This window comes from Balaenoptera borealis, assembly GCF_965194805.1.
Source record: "Balaenoptera borealis genome assembly, chromosome: 9".
NCBI classification, from domain to species: Eukaryota; Metazoa; Chordata; class Mammalia; order Artiodactyla; family Balaenopteridae; genus Balaenoptera; species Balaenoptera borealis.
Window position 1 is genome coordinate 111,732,436 of NC_138873.1, and position 25,527 is coordinate 111,757,962.

Below are 25,527 nucleotides of genomic sequence, written 5' to 3' on the forward strand. Positions count from 1 at the left end.
CCCATTTAAGGTGCCCTCTGTGTTTGGGGCACCCAGACTGTGAGTGGAGACCCTCCCGAATGCTCCCATGCTTTACTCTGTAGCCTTATTCCTAGGAGGGGTTCAACCCCTGAACTTCCAAGCCACAGGAGTCTGCCCACCAGGCCCCAAATACCACTCAGCTGGCCCAGCTGAGGCATTAACAGGAACATAAAATCTAAAATGTTTAGGAAAGTGGCTGGCACACAGAGGGCTCTCCGTAAATGCTCATTATTATTCAGACAACTTAGTATTGGCACAGGCTTGAGGGAAGTCAAAAGGATCAGCTCTTTGAAGGCCCAGGGGCAGGAGGGGGTTGTTGGGAGTATGAATCTCTCCAGCTTTGCCAAGCAGGTGCCAAGGTGGCCTCTCTGTACCAGCATCGGTTCTCTTGCTACTGAGGAACCGCAGAAAGTTCTACCATGCAAGGGACGGAGGTGTTCTCATCTAGCACGGTATTGGGGGCAGCCTGCAGTGGATGACCTCAGCTGCACACACACCTGGGGCCTCTCCTGGTGACAATGGCAAGCCTGGTCAGTAGCACCCCAGCTCCCCTATCCTGATAATGATGCAGCCTCATTCTACTCTTGAGAGGCAAGTCACTGGGAAATGAGGCTCTACCTTTTTTTTTTTTTTTTTAAATTAATTTTTACTGGAGTACCGTTGCTTTACAATGTTGTGTTAGTTTCTACTGTACAGCAAGGTGAATCAGCTGTACGTATACATATATCCCCTTTTTTAGATTTCCTTCCCATTTAGGTCACCATAGAGCCCTGAGTAGAGTTTCCTGTGCTGCACAGTGGGTTCTCATTGGTTATCTATTTTATACATAGTATCAATAGTGTATATATGTCAATCCCCATCTCCCAATTCATCCCACCCGCCCCCTCCTTTCCCCCTTGGTATCCATACATTTGTTCTCTACATCTGTCTCTATTTCTGCTTCGTAAATAAGATCGTCCATACCAATTTTTTCAGATTCCACATGTATGTGTTAATATACGATATTTGTTTTTCTCTTTCTGACTTACTTCACTCTTTGTGACAGTCTCTAGGTCCATGCACATCTCTACAAATGACCCAATTTTGTTACTTTTTATGGCTGAGTAATATTCCATTGTATATACGTGCCACATCTTCTTTATCCATTCCTCTGTTGATGGACACTTAGGTTGCCTCCCTGACCTGGCTATTGTAAATAGTGCTGCAGTGAACATTGGGGTGCGTGTGTCTTTGTGAGTCATGGTTTTCTCTGGGTATATGCCCAGGAGTGGGGCTCTGACTTTTGAAGGGAGGTGGGTCAGACAAATTTTGGACATATTTTAAAACCACCACATGCAGGCTCTTGTTAGAGTAGTATATAGTTCATCCCGGGTTTGATTCTCAGCCAGTGACCTGGAGCAACTTCCTTTACTCTTCCAAGCCCCAGGTTCCTGGTTTGTAAACTGGTATTAGTTAGAGCACCCACCGGAAGGATTGTTGTGAGGTAGAATGACACGGTGTGTGTAGGCTGAGAGTGACTTCTGGTCTGTTCATGCTAGAAGGTAGGATTTCCACTAGTGATAGAAACAGTAAAATAACGGTGCCATCAAACTTACCAGGACTGTGACACGATGCACGAGATACAGGAAGAGAGTGCATCCTAGAACAGGTGAGAGGTCCTGGAGAGAGTGTGGCAAGTAAACAAAGCCTGTGCAAGTGTGCCTTTCACCCGTGGACTGCCGCAGACAGGGCGAGACACGGAGAAGGGTATCGTGACCCACAGTGACCGTCAGTGTGGAAGAGTTTGTACTCAGGATAGGAAGTGACAAGGTGACTGCTGACAGAGCTGTGGGACGTGGTTCCTGCCGTCCAGGAACCCTGCGGTTTAACTGGAGAGCAAACTCCAGGCTGTCGAAAGAGAGAAAACAAATTGTTTAATTTTGGTGGTTAGGAGGGACGCATGTTTCAACATCGCGATTACTTTTGATAATACTATGTATTTAAAATCTCAATTCTCACTTACAGTTAAAAACACTTTTGAGGTGAAACAATGAGACCTTGATACATCTGATGTCTTTTTTCCCCCAGCTACCTCTGAACAGTGGTGATGAGATTTATGAGCTCCGTGTCACTGGACGTGCCCAGGATGAGATTTTATTCTCGAATAGTACGCGCTTATCATTTGAGACCAAGAGAATGACTGTCTTCATTCAAACAGACAAGCCCCTGTATAAACCAAAGCAAGAAGTGAAGTTTCGTGTTGTTACACTCTTCTCAGATTTTAAGCCTTACGAAACCTCTTTAAACATTCTAATTAAGGTGAGTGCCAGACAGAAATAAAGCTGGGGGTTCAAAGCCGTCTCACTGAAGCTCTCTTGGAAGCTCTGCTCACGTTGTTGGTACTGGGATGTCTTAGGATTCACGTGGCTAAGCTTCCCTCCCAAAGTGGGATGGTTTCTCTAGGAAGGGGGATGGTACAGCACTGGGTTAAGAGCTCAGGCTCCAGGGTCAAGCCTGCTTGGGTTCCGGTCCTGGCTTCTTCATTGATTAATTCATTTGTCAAACATTTATTAAACTTCTGAGTCCTCGATACAGAAGGTGAGTCCCTGCTTACATCGACTTTTTATTCCAGTGTGTAGTGGACAGACAATATATAAACACACAGATACATAAAAAAAGAGTGTGTGTGTGTGTATGTGTGTGTGAGAGAGAGAGAGAGAGAGTTTGTGCTTGCTGTCTTCTATAGGGTTGTTAGAGAAGTCCTATTTGAACAGAGGCCTATAGGAAATAAAAGAATGAGCCTCTACAAACAGAGGGAATAGCATATGCAAAGGCCCTGAGGTGGGAACTTGTTAGGTGCATTGGGGGAACAAGCTTGCAGTGCACCGTTGCCCAGGAAGTGAGGGGACAAATATTAGGAGATAAGGTCAGGTACAGGAAGGTCAGCTGGATGAGGGGCTATCCAGGATCTTCTTGGCTATGATGTGGACTTTGGATTTTACTGTGAGTGAAATGAAAATTCACTGGAGAATTCTGAGGACAGGCATGATGTGATCTGAGTTAACATTTTTTAAAAGGCTCACTCTCTGCTCTAAGAAGAACAGGTGCTAGCTCTGTGACCTCGAGGAAATTAATCAACCTCTCTGAGCCTCGGTTTCCTTATTTGTAAAATGTGTAAAAATAATAATATCTTGTACAGGTTTTTGTGAGGATTATGTGATATGATTCAGGTAAAGCATTTAGAACTGTGCCTGGCACATAGAACATGCTCCTAAACATTAGCTATTGTTGTACTGGGAGCCCCTCTGGCAGGAAACCCTTTGGCCTCCTCTGCCTGAGTACTCTGGGCTCTGGAGGCAGCAAGGTTGGCAGACTGAGTGCTTCCAGTGAGGGCCAAGCTGGAGGCAACTGACATCCGGCTGGACCTGGTTTTCTACGTTTAAGCTGAAGAGAGTATTAGACCTTTGACCAGTGACATAGAAATAGGGTGACCAGCTCACCCCAGTTTACTGGGACTCTCTTGATTTTAGTACTGGAAAATCCCCTCAGTCCAAGGACATTGGTTGGCATGGACATACATACACTACCAAATGTAAAATAGATGGCTGGTGGGAAGCAGCCACATAGCACAGGGAGATCAGCTCGGTGCTTTGTGACCACCTAGAGGGGTGGGATAGGGAGGGTGGGAGGGAGACGCAAGAGGGAGGAGATATGGGGATATATGTATATGTATAGCTGATTCACTTTGTTATACAGCAGACACTAACACACCATTGTAAAGCAATTATACTCCAGTAAAGATGTTAAAAAGAAAAAAGAAGATGTGGCACATATATACAATGGAATATTACTCAGCCATAAAAAGAAATGAAATTGAGTTATTTGTAGTGAGGTGGATGGACCTAGAGTCTGTCATACAGAGTGAAGTAAGTCAGAAAGAGAAAAACAAATACTGTATTTTAACACACATATATATGGAATCTAAAAAAAAAAAAAGGTTCTGACGAACCTAGGGGCAGGACAGGAATAAAGATGCAGATGTAGAGAATGGACTTGAGGACACGAGGAGGGGGAAGGGTAAGCTGGGACGAAGTGAGAGAGTGGCATGGACATATATACACTACCACATGTAAAATAGATAGCTAGTGGGAAGCAGCCGCATGGCACAGGGAGATCAGCTTGGTGGTTTGTGACCACCTAGAGGGGTGGGATAGGGAGGGTGGGAGGGAGACGCAAGAGGGAGGAGATATGGGGATGTAGGTATACGTATAGCTGATTCACTTTGTTATACAGCAGAAACTAACACACCATTATAAAGCAATTATACTCCAATAAAGATGTTAAAAAAAAAATCTGGAACAGGAAAAAAAATGTTCTGAGGAATAACAGAATGGAAGGCAAATTTAGGCTTTTTATTTTAGTATCTTCCTATTCTTCTTAGTTTTTTTCTGTTGTTATGAACTAAACAAACACACAAACAAAAATCAAGCAAACAAACATGTATACATATAACTTCAAGCCAAGGTGTGTTTATAGCAAATATCACATTGGTTGGCATGTTTCTTGAATGGAACTGGTATTATTTCAGAGTTAGCAGCTCTGTGAATGTCTGCCTTTGCTGTGTTGGAATAAAGCAGGTCGCCATAGTGAATAGCATTTCGAAATTCACGTAACTCTCTGAGCAGTTTATGGACACCATTCATACTGTCCTTCATCATTTATCCACAAATACTGAGAACTTACTAAATGCTATATGTAAATGGAGGGTTTAGAAGTGAACGTCTGCCTGTGTCTGGCTGTTTACAATCGATCTGCCTCTTTCTGTCTCAGGAGAATAAAAATCAGCCCTGGATAAATTGTCTGTTGTAAGCGTTGACCCAGAACGAACCCTGCTGATTGTGATTTGTGGATTCTTTGGGCTCCTCTCTCCGATTTTGGACTCCGCCTGTCACATTTGGCTTTCCCAGAAGTGCACAGAGAGCCCTTCCTCTTGCTATTCCTGGTCCTGAGGGATCCCGCTGGCCTGGCTGATGGGTGGTCCCCTTGGCCGGGGCAGGAGAGTTCTACCCGGAACCCACTGTGTTTGGGACCAGTGACTGTTTGCACATGTGGGTGCCATACTCACCACAGTACTCATGGGTCAGACCATTGATGTGAATGCCCTCACCCTGCGCCCCTCCATCTGAAAACAGTCGTTTGGGCCAGGGTTCACCAGACTCTGATGTTTTCTTTTTCTACATCTTTCCGTATGGGACAGGTGGTTTCTTAGAAAAACTTCCCAGAGCAAAGTGGGACTGTAGTGTTAACGAGAGCCCCTGACTTGGACGAAGTTGTACTCTCTAGCACAGCACCACCTGCAGGCAAGTGTGGAGAAGGCATCTGGGAACTACAGGAGGCCAGCTTTTTGGGGCCCATCTTGCCCAGCCAAGAATGACTGACTATAGGATGTGGCTAAAATATGGACCGTCATAGCATGTTCAGGCATGTTCAGTGCTTTTTTGGGATCATCGGGTGTTTTCCCTGACCCAATAACTGACTTTCTCAGAAAGCAAAGGGGCTTCAGGGACCTTTCTATGGTGGAATAAACCTCTTCGCCTGATTCTGGCTTCCTGCAGCCGGTCTGTCCTTACACTATGGAAATAAGTGTCTCCAACGCTGTGATGGCAGCTGGCACGCTGTTTTCTACCCTGGCTGCCCTTCCTGAGAAGTTGTTGCTCCTGGTACAGATGAGCGATCTTATGGGCACAGCTGCTAGCTTGGGGTCCGCCCTGTGACTTTGCTCTGACACTTTGGCCTGGAGCAGCGGTGGCACCTCGTTTAAGTGATTTGATGTCTTTAATTCTACATGCTAGGCACACACCTTGTGCATAATCCAGGACTCTGGGGACTGGCAGAAATATTTGCCTTCTCCAGCCAGGGAGTTTATTGCTTGAGATGGCTGACACAGGCACCTGATGGAGAGCCCAGGCCGTGCAGAGGTGACTCGAAGAGCACGAGGGGCCACTTTCCCGGTGTCACCAGCCACGTGGCTGTTCCGGCTGTGACAGGGGCACTGTTCACATCATACGTGGCTGTCCTGTGTGCATCCCAGTAGGAGGCGACCACGTGCAAATGCTGGGCTCCGCTGTGACGCCACCATGCGTCACCTGTGCAAATTCTCATGGGCTCTGTAAGGACTTCTGGCATTTCTACATTCTCTGTCTCTTCCTTGTGGGTGATAGGCCCAGGTCCAAGACAGGCTTGGGAAACGAGGGATTTATCTCATTCACTCCCAGCCCTGCAGATCCTCCAGGTCATCAAAGATTTCAGTTTGGACTTCCTTTGTTTGTAGGGCTGTGGGGGAAATGTGTACCTTCACCAAAATAATACATCGGCGGACTATGTGCATTTCTTTCCCTACATTTTAAGCGACACTGGGAATTATTATTATCATTTTTTATTTTTGTCAGTGTGATGGAAGAAAAATGGCCTTTCATTGTTTTCCTTTGCATTCCCTTCATTATTAGACAGCAGATATTTATTCACTCTGTATTTCTTCATTTGTTTTTGATCCTTTGAGCTCCGTAGCCATCCCAGTCTTGACAGGGGCAGGAGAGCCAGCTCTGACTGCAGTGCCTGCCCCAGGGCTTGCCAAGGATGGTGACCTGCTTATTCTTGACTCGCTTGTGGTCTTTGGCTTTTTTTTTTTTTTAATTAATTAATTTATTTTTGGCTGTGTTGGGTCTTCGTTGCTGCACACAGGCTTTCTCTAATTGTGGCGAGCGGGGGCTACTCTTTGTTGCGGTGCGCGGGCTTCTCATTGCAGTGGCTTCTCTTGTTGCGGAGCACGGGCTCTAGACGCACAGGTTTCAGTAGTTGTGGCTCATGGGCTCAGTAGTTGTGGCGTGCAGGCTCTAGAGCGCAGGCTTAGTTGTTGTGGCTTGCAGGCTTAGTTGCTCCGCGGCATGTGGGATCTTCCCGGACCAGGGATCGAACCTGTGTCCCCTGCATTGGCAGGAGGATTCTTAACCACTGCACCACCAGGGAAGAGCCCTGGTCTTTGGTTTTAACAATTAGTTTCTGCCTTCCTAGACCACTTCCTACTCAGTTCTCAGCATTGTACTTACCCCGACTTACACACTCTCCCCCGCTCGCGGAGTGAGGTTTCCTCTGGCTTCTAATAACCAGGCCAACCCGCTACCTTGAGTCAGAGGATAGAGATTAGGAATCAGTGATGGTGGTGGGATGAATTGGGAGATTGGGATTGACATATATACACTAATATGTATAAAATGGATAACTAATAAGAACCTGCTATATAAAAAAATAACTAAAATAAAATTCAAAAAAAAAAAAAAAAGAATCAGGGAAAAAATTTGATCCCGGAGTTCATAATCCAGGGAACAAAGAAACACCAAAACCAAAAAGTAACAATGACAAAAGACACCAAAAAACCCAGATAACAAATGAGAACCTTAAACAGTAGTACATATCAGGGGGGTAAACTCTGGGCGCATTGGGGTTTCTCCAGGGAGTGGTCACTCCTGCCTCTTGGAGGCATGTGTAGAAGGCAGGAAGTTGGAGCTTATTTCACCATGTGGGCAAGGAAGGAAGGACCTCCCATGCAGCAACGGTAGAGGCGTAGGTGCGTGGGCATTTGGGGCGAATTGCAAACAAGTCTGTATGTCTGGAGGAAGATGTGCCTAGAAATGTAGGTGGGGTCAGCTTCCTAAGCCTTGTAAACTATGCAGAGGAGTGTAGATCTCATTCCGTTCGCGAACAGAAGTCATCGTCACCCGGTGGTCTGATACACTGGTCATAGCGAGCGTTTGCTCATTGCTTGTAATTTGCCAGGAAGTGTGTCTGGTGTTGCAACCCCTTTGCCTCAGCCACAGGTTTGTGTCTGGCGGTGGGGAAGACGTATCGGAGGGGCAAGACTGGAGGAGAGAGGTTAGTTGCGATAGTTAGAAAACGGTGGTTGGATGTGAGATGTTAAAGGGGCAGAGTTGGCAGGGCTGGGATGGGATTGGATGGAGGGAGCGTGCTCTGGGAGAGCCTGGGAAGACTCCGGTGTTCTTCACGCATCCCCTTGGTTAAGCACCCCCGTGACACCGCTTTTGTCGAATCAAAAGACACGTGCGTTTGAATCCTGAGTTCCGTCACATGTTGGTGCTGTGATATCGGACCAGCTGTTTGTGGTTGAGGGCTTACCTAACCTCTCTGGGCGCCCGTTTTCTCAGCTGTAATGGGAGGATAATCCTACTCTGGAGGAGAATCCTAGTGACTGAAGGACGTGTGAGTGGTGGTGAGAAGGCAGAGTGCCCTTAATACAGGGGCCCGTTATCCCTGCAGTGGGGTTTCCTCTCAGCAACAACACCAGCAGCAGCGCAGGTTTGGTGAGGTACGTGATGTAGTGTTTCATGTAGAAGGAAGCACGTGCCAAGATTTAAAAGGTAGAGCAGGATAAAGGCGTTCTCAGGAGAATATGAGAAAAGAAGTAATTTTTATTCATCTTCTTTGGTAGTATAGAGCTGACATTTTCCAAGAGCTCCCTCTGTCCCACATTTTGGATGTGCCTGGGAGCACTGCAGGGCCGTATCCGTAACCAGGTCGGATCCACGTCACATGGGGGTCTTTATATCGTTAACATGCATATGGTTTTCATTGTAGGATCCCAAGTCAAATTTGATCCAACAGTGGTTGTCAGAACAAAGTGATCTTGGAGTCGTTTCCAAAACTTTCCAATTATCTTCCCATCCAATACTTGGTGACTGGTCCATCCAAGTTCAAGTGAATGTGAGTATAAATACATTTTGGGGGGGAATGTTAAAATGTTTTAAATAGGTCCGGTGGGGAAAATATCTCTGAAGTCATTTATTTAGTGAAGAGAAAAACATTAATCTGAGTATCTAGATAATTTAAGTGGTTTTATTTTTAATTTACTATTGTTACCAATGGGTTAGCCTGTGTTATAACATATTAGAGTTTTAATCATTGTTGTCTTTTTACATAATGTAATGTTTGAAGGTTAAGACATTTCACATTTTAGTATAAAGCTGATTAAATATTTACTGTATTTAGTTATTGCACACATTGAGTATTTTAAAACTAAATAATGAATACATAGCTATTATTTGGCAAATCTTATGTCTCAGAGTAATGACTTCTGATGAGAGATTGGTCTAACCTACTTTATCTTTGTTTTAAAAACTCTAGTGACCTTTAGGTTTTTAATCCATTTTGAGTTTATTTTTGTATATGGTGTTAGGGAGTGTTCTAATTTCATAAGGCCAGACACTATAAAACTCTTAGAGGAAAACATAGGCAGAACACTCTATGACATAAATTACAGCAAGATCCTTTTTGACCCACGTCCTAGAGTAATGGAAATAAAGACAAAAATAAACAAGTGGGACCTAATGAAACTTAAAAGCTTTTGCACAGCAAAGGAAACCATAAACAAGATGAAAACACAACCCTCAGAATGGGAGAAAATATTTGCAAACGAATCAACGGACAGAGGATTCATCTCCCAAATATACAAGCAGCTCATGCAGCCAACAAACACATGAAAGGATGCTCAAAATCACTAATCATTAGAGAAACGCAAATCAAAACTACAATGAGGTACCACCTCACACTGGTCAGAATGGCCATGATCAAAAAATCTACAAACAATAAATGATGGAGAGGGTGTGGAGAAAAGAGAACCCTCTTGCACTGTTGGTGGGAATGTAAATTGATACAGCCACTATGGAGAACAGTATGGAAGTTCCTTGAAAAACTAAAAATAGAACTACCATATGACCCAGCAATCCCAATGCTGGGCATATACCCTGAGAAAACCATAATTCAAAAAGATACATGTACCCCAATGTTCATTGCAGCACTATTTACAATAGCCAGGACATGGAAGCAACCTAAGTGTCCACCGACAGATGAATGGATAAAGAAGATGCGGCACATATATACAATGGAATATTACTCAGCCATAAAAAGGAAGGAAATTGAGTTATTTGTAGTGAGGTGGATGGAGTTAGAGTCTGTCATACAGAGTGAAGTAAGTCAGAAAGAGAAAAACAAATACTGTATGCTAACACATATATATGGAATCTAAAAAAAAAAAAAGGTTCTGACGAACCTAGGGGCAGGACAGGAATAAAGACACAGACGTAGAGAATGGACTTGAGGACACAGGGAGGGGGAAGGGTAAGCTGGGATGAAGTGAGAGAGTGGCATGGACTTATATACACTACCAAATGTAAAATAGATAGCTAGTGGGAAGCAGCCACATAGCACAGGGAGATCAGCTCGGTGCTTTGTGACCACCTAGAGGGGTGGGATAGGGAGGGTGGGAGGGAGACGCAAGAGGGAGGGGATATGGGGATATAGGTATATGTATAGCTGATTCACTTTGTTGTACGGTAGAAACTAGCACAGCATTGTAAAGCAATTATACTCCAATAAAGATGTTAAAAACAAAAGCAAAAACAAAAACAAAACTCTAATGACCTTAACAGCTACCGCAATCTTCTGCTCCCCAATGCTTCTTTCTGCCCAGCTCCCCCGCTTACTCCCGTATTTGCTGTCAACTCCCATGGCTCTGAGATCTAACAGGGCAGGGGCACTAGAACGCCCTCCGTGTCTCCGCCTCGGGTTTTCTCTGGTGCATCACTCTGTGGTGTTTGAAGATTCACTGAATATTTTCTAACTTTTTTCTTTGGAATTTATTAAAATGTATATAAATTCACAAATAAGAGCTTTAAAAATTCTATTAGAACAGGGCTTCTCACTTTTGACATTACGGTAAAAAATTGTTTGTTGCGGGGATGTCCTGTGCACTGTGGGACGTTTAGCAACATCTCTGACCTTTACTCACTAAATGCCAGTTGCAGCCGTCCCCTCCCTCCAAGTCGTGACAACCAGAGATGTCTCCAGATGTCACCAAATGTCCCCTTCGAAAAATGCCCTCTCCCTCCTCCTTCGAGAGCCACTTTATTAGAAGGAATAGTCATTCATTAGCAGGTGGCCTGAGGTGAGATAAAAGTACCAAGTACCTAATAAATTAAAAATTAAAAAATTTTCCTTTAGTTAGCATTTTCGGGGGCCACATTTTAAAAGCAGAGCTAGGTCCCCTTAGCACATGGTTTTTGAGCGTCTGCATGAAGATAAGGAGCGCACTGGGCTCGTGGAGAGTTTGTGCCACAGAGGAAATGAGAAAGCGTGCGAGGAGTTACAGGCGCTGAGAGCGGGGGGTGATGAACGAGGGGTGGACCAGACATTGGAGCTTGTAGAAAAGGAGGACAGAGTAGGTGTTCGTGAGACGTAGGAGAGAGGAGGGTCTGTGTCGAGGCGGGGAAGGTGGAGGAGAGCCCCGGGGTCTGGGGACTGGGGAGAACGGAGGGACTGACACATGTCGAGGATGCTGGGAGCTGCAGATTAGGACGCATGTTGTGAGTTTTAAGGAGTTAGGACTTTATTCTCTGTTCCCACGTTTTGGTTTCATTATCATTTCCCCACGAATCAGCTGTTTGTCCATCCATCCATCTATCCATTCATCCATCTATCTACCATCCTCCATCAAATATGTGTTGAGGGCTTATAGTGCTGTGATGTGATACCAGGAAGCCTAACACCTGATCTCTGTCATCAAAGACTACTGTGGGGAGATGACTAATATGACAAAGTTAAGTGACACAAGGGTGACAGAAGAACACGAAGTAGTGCAACAGCAGAGGACTTGTGAGGCGCTCAGTCAGTGAGGCCCGTCAGGTGCCTCCAAGGAGCAAGTCTCACTCAGGCCCCCTGGGGATAAAGATGGTCTGTTGTCAACATGAGCGCCTGTGCTTTGGGGCCAGCAGCTTCCTCTGTGCTTGTGGTCGGCCCCGTTCCCCTCGCTTCTCTCCGACCTCTAGGATGTCCTCTGGTCCAGATCTGGACTGAGCGCATTGGCTCAGCCTGATAACCATCTCCTCAGAGTACTACAAGCAAGCCTCTGCATGGGTGGCGGGCAGCCCGTGGATGGGTCACTGGGTCCGATGTCCATCGCTGGTCCATTCCGAGGCCACCTCTGCGCAGTGACCCGGTCTCAGCCTTGCGGGTAGCAGCCTCTGAGGGATTCCTTTGTTCAGTGAGTGGCACACAGAGTATGTACCAGGGGAGAGAGGAGACTAGAATAGTGGAGAAAGGCTGGGAGGTGTGAGACTGTAGGGTGAAAGAATTACCGGATTTCTCAGGTAGTAGTTTGTGGACTTGACCTGTCCTATTGCTTTAATAGGAAAAAGAAGGTAAATGCTCTTAAGGAAATTCAAGTGCTTAAAAAATTAAAAAACATTCACCGAATCTGGTCCTTGCCCACCTCTTTGGCCTCGTTAAGGGCCACCCTTACCCTTGAACTCTATGCTTTAGATGTATTACTCCTTAAGTTTCTTAAACTCGCCAGTCTGTCCTGTCCCAGAGCCTTCCCCGCGGGCTGCTTCTTCTGCCTGGAACGCTGTTTTTCTGCTGTTTTTCTAGCTCCTTGCTTTTGTCCTCAGGCATTATCTTTGATGGCCTAGCGCCTCTGGACGTTTGCGTAGCACGCTGTGCTTCTCTTGGTCCATTCCTGTCACTTGATTGGCAGGACCTGATACGCAGAGTCTGTATGAGGTCTGTAGGCAGAGCCTCGTTCCCCTGTGTCTTGGAGACTTAGCACGGTCCTTCGCACAAGGTAGAAGTCAGTACTTGTTCAATGAATTCGTGAAAGCTATATCATAGTCATTGGTCTTGAACTAAATATAATGTCCCCTTTTCCACATTCTATAAACATCTTTATCTTTTTGAAGACAGGCATATTGATCAGGAACTTATTAGTGGTGATATCATGTTTTTTCCTTCCAGCTTTATTGAGATATAATTGACAAATAAAATTGTAAGATAAAGTGTACAATGTGATGATTTAATATACATATACATTGTGAAAGGATCCCCCCCTAGATGATACAATGTTAAAGCACCCAACTAAGGGAAAATAAGCCCCGTTATTAAAAAACAAAAAACAAAAAACAAAAAACAAAAAACAAAAAAAACTCCTCCAATGGCCACCAGAGGTCAGTATAGTCAAAGAAATGTTATGAGAAGCAAACTGGATCAAGCCTTGGTCTCTGGTTTATTTTTCCTTGACTCCTGCACAGCATTCAAGGACTCTATATTGCTTATTATTAAACTCTTTTCCTTTTAGCTGTGAATAATTATTATGGAGGAAATATATTTATTATTTAAACAATCCACCATTATAGACCATATTTTTATTTTCCCAAGGCAGTGACCATTCTTAGTATAAATTTTAGGGAGGGGAAAATAATTATTTTCAGGAGACTTTTGAAATCCCATTTTGTCTCTAGAAAAAATATGGCCTGATTTTAGTGTTACTACTGAGGGCAATGTATACAGGACTTACCAGAGCTTTGATTTGTAGTGACATGCAGATAATCAGAGTGGCATCATTATAAAGTAAGTCTTTTTAAAAAAAAAAAAAATTAATTAATTAATTTATTTTTGGCTGTGTTGGGTCTTCGTTGCTGTGCGAGGGCTTTCTCTAGTTGCGGCAAGCGGGGGCCACTCTTCATCGCGGTGCGCGGGCCTCACACTATCGCGGCCTCTCTTGTTGCGGAGCACAGGCTCCAGACGCGCAGGCTCAGTAGTTGTGGCTCACGGGCCTAGTTGCTCCGCGGCATGTGGGATCTTCCCAGACCAGGGCTCGAACCCGTGTCCCCTGCATTAGCAGGCAGATTCTCAACCACTGCGCCACCAGGGAAGCCCTAAAGCAAGTCTTGATGATTATTATTTTTAAGCCCTCTTAAAGTTAGTAAAGTTTAGTAAGAACGCTGACTTTTTTGTGTGCTATTTATACATATACTTAATCTATATGATTGCATCGGATGGGACTTGTTCTTTGCTGCTTTGGGAACAATCACCGTCCCTGCCGCCTCTCCCACGCTTTGGTCCCTTCCACGTCTCCAGGCCCTTTTCCATCAGTTCTCCCTTAAGTTCCTGGAGCACCAGACCCTCCTCGCAGAGGGAAGGGGTTTATTTTAGCCATAATACCCCTCCACAGACACGTGTTTTACCTCATGTACATTATAGGTCAAGTGGGGAAATGTGCTCTAAGTTGATAATCATCTTACAAATACACCTTGGGAAGATGATTTGTTTTAAAAGTCAGGCATCGCTTGTATTTTTGTTTTTTGTAGTATTTCTCTAGTTGCCTTATCTCTTGACTGGTGTCCATGGTTCTCCCAAATAGTTGCAAATGTTTTTTCTTTTTCTCCCTATTTTAAAAATTGTGGTAAAATATACATAACAGGAGATGTACTGTCTTAACTATTTTTAAGTGTACAGTTCAGTGGTATTAAATACATTCACAATGTTTTGCAACAATGTTGTGCACCATCCCTCTCCAGAACTCTTTTCATCTTGCAAAACTGAAACTCTGTACCTATGAAACAATACCTGCCCATTTCCCTCCTCCCAGCCCTGCCCTCATGTCCCCGGCACCCATCGTTCTACTTTCTGTCTCCATGATTTTGACTACTCTAAGTACCTCACATAAGTGGACTCATAGAGTGTATGTCTTTTTGTGACTTTATTCCACTTAGTTTAATGTCTTCAAGGCTCATCCAGGTTATAGCACGCGTCAGAATTTCCTTCCTCTTTAAGGCTGACGCATCTTCTGTTGTATGTAGATTCTGGATTTAGTCGCAAAGTTTCTGGCATCTTTGGTTATAAATTGTATTCCAGGTTACTAGAAGGCAGTTTTAGAGGTTCTTTAAAAGAGAGGCTGGCGCTGGTGTCTGAGCACCACGCTGCCAGGAGGCAGGAGGGATCTTACCGCACTGCCTTCTCCCTTGGGCAGCCTCGGCTGGCCCAGAGTTTCAGGTCTCTGGGCGACTCAAGCATGGGTGTCACATTCCTCTGAGGACCTGAAGGAAGAGCACTGAGAGAGCCCTGCTTCTGGATATCGCAGCCCTGCACCTTCCTTCCTTGGGAGCAGACAGCGTGTCTTTCCTCCCAGAGTGGCTGGTACAGCTCCCGCTGCTGGAACTTAGCCGTGCTTCCTAAGCACCCGTGTGCCTGGGAACCCGCCGATGGCGGCTCTCGTTCAAGTTGTGCAGCCCAGAGCCCCGCCCCCAGAGGGCAAGTCAGTTTCGCAGGCAGCGACCTAGGAGTTTGCATGTTACATTAGCGCTCTAGGAGATCCTATTTGTTTTCAGGACCACGTTTTGAGAAGTGCTGCTGTGTGCCCACAGCTAGGCATCTTCGGGTTCTGTCTCTTCCAGTGAGAGGCGGTGGTGGGTAGTGGAAAAGGCACGCCCCCGATTTGTTCTTGGAACTCCCTGGTGGTGAGACGGAGCTACTTACTTGACCCCTCTAGGTGAGTAGCTCCGCACGGCCCCCTGGCAGCCTAGACTTCCTAAAGCAGATTTGGGGTCACGGTCTTAATTTTTTACAACAGCTTTTCTGGAGATTTGGATACACAGCCTGCGTAGGAACCCCTGAACCAGACGACCTCTTAGTCTCTTCTGGCTGCATCTGACTGCAGTTTCTCAGCCCTTGTTTTGATCTTAGGCCAGTGTTGGGCTGGCAGACAAGAAATAGAAGGTAGAAAGCGCGATAGCCCCGAGGCCCGAGATCACTTTTTTGAAGCCCTGTGTGCTAGTTTGTGGGTGTAAAATTGTTGTGTAGTTCAGAGGCAGTCTGCACTGAATTGTTCCTTTGTTTGTAACAATACCTCCTTTCTCCTGAGCTAGTTGTTGTGGAACGTCAGGTAGAGGGGTGCTGTGTGGCCTTTTATAGCCTTTCTGCCTCTCCTTATCTTTCTGCTTAGCTGTTCCCTGGTCAGTTTGCTTCTGCTGTCAGGGTTTTTCTGAAGCCATTGTCCTTTGCAAAAGAGCACACATTCGTTTGGACAGCTCTTGAGCTTGGAACGCTCCACAAGTGGCATCTGGTGATCCCCTGGCTGGTGATGACAGCTGAACAGAGCATGGACCCACCTGTGACAGGTCAGCAAACAGTGTATCCTCTCTGGAATGTGGATGTGGCTTCCAAAATCCTTTTGCTAGCCTCTGCTTGAAAGAAGGCTGCTTTTTGGGGGAAAGACCTTAAGTTCTTGCTTGCATGTGCAGTGAAAAAAGGAAGGAGGAGTTAGTTTTAGAATTTTGGTTTTTTAGAGCATGTCAACTGGTGGAGGCTAGCACTTCATTCTCCCTTCTTCCCTAGGTCCTTCTACCCAGCACCTCTACAGCACTTACTGGTCCGTGTAGCCTTTTCTTTCTCCTTTTTTGGTGTGGTAAGGTATACATGAAATTTACCGTCTTAGCCATTTTTAAGTGTGTAGTTCAGTAGCATCAAGTCCATTCACATGGTTGTACAAACATCACCACCATCAATTTCCAGAATTTGTTTCATCTTTCCAAACCGTGATCAGTGTAGCTTTACAGAATATGACTGCCTTACTTATTAGACTGTGAGTTCCTTGAAGACTCAAGTTCTTTTTTTTTAAATTGAAGTAGAGTTGATTTATAATATTGTGTTAATTTCAGGTGTGCAGCATAGTGATTTGTCTTTTTCTCAGATTATATTCCATTATAGGTTATTACAAGATATTGGGTAAAATTTCCTGTGATATACGGTAAATCCTTGTTGCTTGTCTATTTTGTGTATAGTAGTTTGTGTCTGTTAATCCCATACTCCTAATTTATCCCTTCCCCCTCCACCTTTCCCCTTTGGTAACCATAAGTTTGTTTTCTATGTCTGTGAGTGTATTTCTGTTTTGTATATAGATTCATTTGTATTATTTTTTAGATTCCACATACGAGTTATATCACAGTATTTATCTTTCTCTGGCCTAGTTCACTAAGCATAATATTCTCTAGGTCCATCCACGTTACTGAAAATGGCAAAATTTCGTTCTTTTTTACAGCTAAGTAGTATTCCATTATATATATATATATATATACATATATATATACATATATATACACACACACACACACACACACACGTATCACATCTTCTTAAGCCAGTCATCTGTTGATGGGCACTTGGGTTGCATCCATAAGACAAGAGTTCTGTGTGATTAATTTCCACATTTATTCTGTCCTGTTGTAGGAACTCATTTATGCTTGTGGGATGAAAGAATGAGTGAACGGAGTGATTGAACGGTTTCTCCTAGACTGTTGCTACTGGTCATTATCCTTTGTGATGCTCTCTGACCTATAGCCCCAGTCTTCTATATGAGACTACAACTTAGTAGAGATAGGTTCATATATTTTCATTTTGAGAATATGTGCAATATATAGTTGTGTACTTGGTGCACCTGTGAGCCAGTAGGAAACAGGCCTTTTGGATTAATATTCTGGACTTTCTGATTTTGAAGATTAAAAAAGATTTCAGTCAAGAACTGAATATCCTGGTCTCTTGTGAGATTCAAGATGCATGCACATGTTTTGTGCCGTATTATTCCTGTGACTTTATTAGGTCTTTTGATCTGCTAATTGTCAGTCCCTGGGGGTGCGCATTTAATTAAATTCTGGCTCCAAGCTAATTTATGTCAGGAGTTCCTTGTCTTGTTCTTTCTCTCCAGAAGCTACCCTAGGGATGCCCTTCCTTTCACCTGTCCCTTACCGACCCTTCTCTTCAGTGAGAAAACTTTGGGATCGGAATTTAGCATGTCCTGATCATCAGTGAAATGGGGAGTCTGAGAAGTCTGTCAGCACATCTCACAGGGTTTTGGTGCTGGAGAGGATCTTAGAGGTAACCCAGACCCATCTCCTCCTTTGACGGAGGAAGAATCTAAGTGACCTGTTTGGGCTCAGGTGGTGTTAGGGTAGGGTCAGGGCTACAAGCTAGATTTCCTGATACTTTTCAGCTCTATAACATTAAATTATTTAATATGTGCTGCAATTGCTGTTTTAAGGCAGTCACTTTTTTGGTTGAACATAGATGTCAACAGGGCTGTCTGGATGCATTGGTGGGGAGGATGCCCACCTCTGTCACATGATTTTCGGGTGCCACACGTGTCACTCCCTCATACATTGCATTGTTTTCAAAAATGTCTCAGATTCTGAACACAACAGCCAGGACTTTGAATTGAGGGTTTGAGCCTAGGAGACTCATGTTACAGCATATGCGTTGCCTGGTAGGGAACTATGTAATATCCATTAGTGTATTTATTAAGGATTAGCTTGCTGTCACCTAGCAGACTGTATAATCTTGGTATTATGAGCCATAAGATTAATTGTTTTTTTTTTAGTTCTATGATTTTAATTTTTTTTTTTAGACTTGCATCTCTTTTTTTAAATTGAAGTACAGTTGATTTACGATGCTGTGTTTTTTTCAGGTGTCAGCACAGTGATTCAGTTATGTATACATATATATCCATTTTTTCAAGTTCTTTTCCATTATAGGCTTTTACAAAATATTGAATATATTTCCCTGTGCTCTATAGTAGGTCCTTGTTGTTTATCTATTTTATATATAGTAGTGTGTATCTGTTAATCATGAACTCCTAATTGATCCCCCCCATTTTCCCCTTTGGTAACAATAAGTTTGCTTTCTATGTCTGTGAATCTGTAGGAAGATTAATTTTTAAAAGAACTTTTTATTTGAGGTAGAGTCACAGAAAGTACAGAGAGGTCCTGGATACCCTTTATGCAGTGGACCCAATGATTGTATCTTATTATTGTACAACCTCAAAGGCAGCAACTTGATACTCATGTGATGTGTGTAGTCCTGTATGATGCTTACTTGTCAGTGGCATAGGGGAGAGTTGTAACTCACTGGACGCCAGCTGCTGGCGGCAGCACTGGGTACCAAGGTGGAGCCTGAAATGAGTACTGAGGCGCTGGGTGGAGTAAGAAAAGGAGAAGTGAGCAGCAAATGGAATTATTTTGCCTCAAGGGTGTGCCTTTCCCATTCAGTACAAAGCTGTAGCTACACTTCTGCTCTTTCCTCTTGCTTGAGTTTGGTGCCCAAGAAAGCTGGTCATGTTGCATGTCTTTGAAGACCTCAATTCTTTGCACTTTCAGTAGGAACAGAGAGGGTTAAATGAGTGATTTTTGTTTGTTTTTAAAGAGAGCATGCTTCTAGTTCGTACTTTTCTACTAAGGAGACCAGTTTGTCCCTTGTACAGCATAATGTATTTGGTACAGCCAATGGTGAAACTTCTTAGGGTGTGAATGTGCTCGTGGCATAGGATACCTGGACCAGGATCCTTCCACCTGGAGCCCTGTGTCACAGACAACAGTCTGTGTCTTGGTTGTTGGTTAGATCCATTCTTCCCAAGTCCTATCACTATGGGTAATTATCGGGTATAGAACAACTTCAGTTCTTCGGATGTTTAGTTCCAGTCTTGATGGGTACCAGAATATTTGTGATTCTTTCTAATGAGGGAAGGGATTCAAGAAAATGCTATCTTATGGGGAGATTCTGGTTTCTCCCTCCTCACTCTCAGTAGATAATCTCCCTTTCTACTTTGTAAAGAAAACAGATGTCATCAGATAGGAGTTTCTTTAAATTTCTCTGCCACGTTTACATATCTACCTTGCTTGCACCCATCTCATGCTTATCCTTTTCTTTTACAGAAAAGATATAATTCTTCATATCTAAGACCAAAACCTTGACCTGTTCACGGGCTTCTCCTTTCTCCTGCTTTCTCAAAAACCTTACAGTCTCCCAAAGACCATGCTTGAAATCTCAAAATCTCAAAAGGTAAACTGAAGCATGTTAAAAAATTTGAGTTTATTTGAGCAGAAATCGATTGGAATTGGCAGTGCCAAACTGGAAGTGGTTGGACAGTCCCCTCAGACAAGAGGTGAAGGAGAGACTTTATAGAGAAAAGATGGAAGCAAAGAAAGGAAATCATAGATTGACCATAGCTTAAAGCCTAGGTGACTGTATCTGATTGGTTGTCCTTAGCATTTTGATTTCATAACCGTGAGGCATTCACAGGCTTAGATCCTGGTTTGTTTACATAGGGCACCCATGGCGTGAGAGCCCCATCAGTCCAATGGCCTCCTTACTTAATTAACTTAAACCTTTTACCCCTCTTCCTGCTTTGCCCCAATCATGACCCAGTCAGTCACTGAACCTAATACTTCTTCCTTTAAAGTGTCTCTTGAATTCATCCATCCCTCTTTAGTTTTTGTTGCCCCCTAAAGCAGTCCCCTGTTACCCTCAGACTGGAACATTATGACCTAACATAGAAGGTAGTCATGTATTTGGTAAACAGCTGCGAGCCCCTGGGAGTCTCCCTGACTTCAGTTCCTTTCCCTTTAATCACCCCACATGCTGTGATCTCCCTAAAATACTACTTTAATCATGTCATATTACTGCCTAAAAACTTTCTGCAAAAATCAATAATAAGACAACAAATATCGATGATTTCTTTTGTTTGGGAGTTTATCATAAACATGTCATTCTTTCTACTGAATAATGTTTGGGTGTTTTTACATTGACCATGCATTATTTTCATAATCAGTGGGAAATAATGAAAGTATCATTTTTATATCTTTTATAATTTGAGAGAATCACTCACATACATGTTTGCTTTCTCTGTCCTCAGAAGTCTGGTATGAAATTTATAACATTGACATTCAGAGTGAAATAAAAGTTACTAGAGCCTCCCACTGTCTACAGATGAAATCTAACACATTAGCCAGATGTCCAGTACCCTCCACAGCTTGACCCACAAACTCCTCCAATTTTCTCTTTGACGACTTTGTTACCGAGCTCAGGCTCAGGTGCAGAAAGCCAAACTCTGACAGCCAGTATTTGCAGCAGAGTAGGGGTTTATTTCAGGGTGCCAAGCAAGGGAGTGGGGAACAAGTGTCAGGTCCACTCCAACCTGGTCTGTGAGTTGGGGTGTTTTTAAAGGAAAAGAACAAAGACGCCGAGCTTAATCATCATCTTGTGACATTTCTATTTGTAGTTTTGAGGGTCAGGAAGTCTCTGATTTACAGTTCTCTGGCCAGGTGGTCCATGGCTTGGGGGTCTGTAGGCTCATCTTGCCCTGGAGAAACAGCCTGAGTTTGTACGTTAATGATGATCTCTACAGCAGCGATTTTAGTGCATTAAGGATGTCATAGGCAACAGTGATCTTAGTCACCTGACTCTGGTTGATTGGCATTCAGCTAGCACAGGCTTGAGGTCAGAGGGGACAAGAAAGGGAATAAAGTTTTGGAGAGAGAGGTTAATCATAAACTCAGAAAGGGAACTCTGTTCTAGGGGGACAGGGTTTCAAGGTCCCTGGCCCGCGGTGCCTGCTGCCAGCTCTGCAGCTCTGTTCCCCAGCTCCGAGCCTCAGTACCCCCACCCCCTCACCCCATCCAAGTTGTACAGTCCCTCCACCTCCATCTAGTTGACGCATGGAATTTTAAAGGCGTAAGAGGCTTACAAGTTCTCTGATCCAAATCCCTTACTTTACAGCTGAGGGAACTGGAATCCAGAGCTGAAATGACTTATCCACAGTCTTGTGACTCTTCATTCTAGAGCTCTTTGCATTCTTACATGTAGCCTTCCCTGACTGTAAGCACCTTGAATGTAGGGTTTGTGTCTTATCATCTTTAGATGTCTACTGACTGTTGTTTCTTCCCACCTAACATACAACAGGAAAGTTCTATATTTTTAGCTTTATTCAGATCCCTACTAATGTTCCTAAGCTTAGCCTTAATACCTATGGAACAGTAGTCATGTAATATCCTATTTTTTCCCCTCTTTGATTTTTATCGTAAAATTAGCAAAGAACTTAAAAACTAGTAAGTCACAAAAGCGTCAACAGATGTATATTAGAGAAATGACAGATGTAAACAGTGCCTGAAGTGGAGGGCAAATCCCACCACTTTTATGGTTATTCTTTGGTAATAAGAGGTCCTGTCATTTTTGGTTACATGTATGCATGCAAAAGTCTGCATTCAGTAATTAATATGTCCAGCCCAATAAAATTAAGTGCCCCCTTCTCTCAGCTTGGGTCTTCTCTGGTCTGGCTGCCTGTCCCCGACTCAGGAGGCTGTATTGCACTCCTGCAGGATTGAATTGGGTAGAGGGAAGAGAGGCGAGGGGTAAAAAACTCTTACATCACTACTGGGTATATACCCTGAGAAAACCATAATTCAAAAAGAGTCATGTACCACAATGTTCATTGCAGCTCTATTTACAATAGCCAGGACATGGAAGCAATCTAAGTGTCCATCAACAGATGAATGGATAAAGAAGATGTGGCACGTATATGCAGTGGAATATTACTCAGCCACAAAAAGAAACAAAATTGAGTTATTTGTGGTGAGGTGGATGGACCTAGAGACTGTCATACAGAGTGAAGTAAGTCAGAAAGAGAAAAACAAATACCATATGCCAACACATATATATGGAATCTAAAAAAAAAAAAGAAAAAAATGGTTCTGAAGAACCTAGGGGTAGGACAGGAATAAAGACGCAGACATAGAGAATGGACCTGAGGACACGGAGAGGGGGAAGGGTAAGCTGGGACAAAGTGAGAGAGTAGCACTGACATATATACACTACCAAATGAGAATAGATAGCTAGTGGGGGGAAGCAGCTGCATAGCACAGGGAGATCAGCTCGGTGCTTTGTGACCACCTAGAGGGGTGGGATAGGGAGGGTGGGAGGGAGATGCAAGAGGGAGGAGACATGGGGATATGTGTATATGTATAGCTGATTCACTTTGTTATACAGCAGAAACTAACACACCATTGTAAAGCAATTATACTCCAATAAAGATGTTAAAAAAACCCCAGAAAACCCTCTTACTTGATGTATAAGGCTGAGACATATGAATTTTCCAATATTTATTCTACAAAAATGTTTAATATGGTTTAAAATAATACTGTCGTCAGCTGACATCAGAGCTCTCTGGGCTTGGCAGGCATTTAAAACGAACACCTTTCCTTCTTAGAGCTCTTTTGTGGGTTCTTTGGAGCACCCCTACCAGTGCTGGGAAGTCTCTCTTCCAAAGTGTCTTTGATGCTTTTGACTCTCTGTCCTCCAGCTGGCTCTTTCCTCCAGCTCCATCTTCAGCTCCTGGGTGTCTACAGTACACCTCCAGCTGCATCTCCTGGGGTTGCCTTATGCCTCTGGAGGCTGGTTTTGATTAGGATAGAAGACAGCCTCATGCTGGCTCTCTTTTTTTTGTACATTTGGTTGAGGGGAAAAGGTCATGTGCTCTTTGCTCCCTGAAACTCAGCACAGCATCCTGTCTTGGCTCAGCCCTCCATGCAGCAGGTCAGCAGCGGTAGTTTTCTCTCTAGGTTTTTCAGGTGTGTCAAGTGCCTGCCCACTACAGCTTGAGGTTGCTCCTGGGGACACACATCCAGCTCTCTGGATTGTCCAGTTGAAGCCGTTTTTCCCTAGGCTTGAAGTGAGGGGCAAGCAACTCCCACCTGATCCCTGGGGCTGGGGTGTGTGTGACTCCTAGCACATCAAAAGCTTTCTCCTAAAATTCTTTTCTAGCGTATTTTCTTTTGGTTAAGAGTTGCAAAACCGGAAGTTACTTGCTGATACACAGAGGAGAAGGTGATGTGAAGATGGAGCAGAGAGTTAAAGATGCTGGCCTTAAAGACTGATGTAGCCACAAGCCTAGGAATGCTGGCAGCAACTGCTGCGGAACAGAATAAAGAAAAAAGAATGAAAAGAAATGAAGACAGCCTAAGAGACCTCTGGGACAACATTAAACGCAACAACATTCACATTATAGGGGTCCCAGTAGGAGAATAGAGAGAGAGAAAGGACCCGAGAAAATATTTGAAGAGATTATAGTCGAAAACTTCCCTAACATGGGAAAGGAAATAGCCACCCAAGTCCAGGAAGCGCAGCGAGTCCCATACAGGATAAAGCCAAGGAGAAACACACCGAGACACATAGTAATCAAATTGGCAAAAATTAAAGACAAAGAAAAATTATTGAAAGCAACAAGGGAAAAACAACAAATAACATACAAGGGAACTCCCATAAGGTTAACAGCTGATTTCTCAGCAGAAACTCTACAAGCCAGAAGGGAGTGGCATGATATACTTAAAGTGATGAAAGGGAAGAACCTACAACCAAGATTACTCTACCCAGCAAGGATCTCATTCAGATTCGATGGAGAAATCAAAAGCTTTACAGATAAGCAAAAGCTAAGAGAATTCAGCACCACCAAACCAGCTCTACAACAAATGCTAAAGGAACTTCTCTAAGTGGGAAACACAAGAGAAGAAAAGGACCTACAAAAACAAACCCAAAACAATGAAGAAAATGGTCATAGGAACATACATATCGATAATTACCTTCAACGTGAATGGATTAAATGCTCCAACCAAAAGACACAGACTGGCTGAAGGGATACAAAAACAAGACCCATATATATGCTGTCTACAAGAGACCCACTTCAGACCTAGGGACACACACAGACTGAAAGTGAGGGGATGGAAAAAGATATTCCATGCAAATGGAAATCAGAAGAAAGCTGGAGTAGCAATACTCATATCAGATAAAATGGACTTTAAAATAAAGAATGTTACAAGAGACAAGGAAGGACACTACATAATGATCAAGGGATTAATCCAAGAAGAAGATATGACAATTATAAATATATATGCACCCAACATAGGAGCACCTCAATACATAAGGCAAATGCTAACAGCCATAAAAGGGGAAATTGACAGTAACACAATAATAGTGGGGGACTTTAACACCTCACTTACACCAATGGACAGATCATCCAAAATGAAAATAAATAAGGAAACAGAAGCTTTAAATGACACAATAGACCAGATAGATTTAATTGATATATATAGGACATTCCATCCAAAAACAGCAGATTACACGTTCTTCTCAAGTGCGCACGGAACATTCTCCAAGATAGATCACATCTTGGGTCACAAATCAAGCCTCAGTAAATTTAAGAAAATTGAAATCATATCAAGCATCTTTTCTGACCACAACGCTATGAGATTAGAAATGAATTACAGGGAAAAAAACATAAAAAGGACAAACACATGGAGGCTAAACAATACGTTACTAAATAACCAAGAGATCACTGAAGAAATCAAAGAGGAAATAAAAAAATACCTAGAGACAAATGACAATGAAAACACGACGACCCAAAACCTATGGGATGCAGCAAAAGCGGTTCTAAGAGGGAAGTTTATAGCTATACAAGCCTACCTCAAGAAACAAGAAAAAGCTCAAGTAAACAATCTAACCTTACACCTAAAGAAACTAGAGAAAGAAGAACAAACAAAACCCAAAGTTAGCAGAAGGAAAGAAATCATAAAGGTCAGAGCAGAAATAAATGAAATAGAAACAAAGAAAACAATAGCAAAGATCAATAAAACTAAAAGTTGGTTCTTTGAGAAGATAAACAAAATTGATAAGCCATTAACCAGACTCATCAAGAAAAAGAGGGAGAGGACTCAAATCAATAAAATCAGAAATGAAAAAGGAGAAGTTACAACAGACACCGCAGAAATACAAAGCATCCTAAGACACTACTACAAGCAACTTTATGCCAAT

At 43.4% G+C, this 25,527-nt stretch overlaps 1 protein-coding gene and 1 long non-coding RNA gene across 3 annotated transcripts in view; one reads left to right on the forward strand and one right to left on the reverse strand.

The window, feature by feature from the left end:
- Window positions 1-25,527, reverse strand: part of LOC309634743 — a 632,894-nt gene that overhangs the window by 191,776 nt on the left and 415,591 nt on the right. The window lies entirely within an intron of this gene.
- The window catches only part of CD109 (CD109 molecule), a 132,608-nt gene that overhangs the window by 24,973 nt on the left and 82,108 nt on the right, over window positions 1-25,527 (forward strand). For both annotated transcript variants that reach the window (XM_082405031.1, XM_082405032.1), the window contains 2 exons: window positions 2,089-2,319; window positions 8,650-8,775. In XM_082405031.1, coding sequence (XP_082261157.1) covers window positions 2,089-2,319; window positions 8,650-8,775 — 357 coding nt within the window. The remainder of the gene's footprint in view (window positions 1-2,088; window positions 2,320-8,649; window positions 8,776-25,527) is intronic.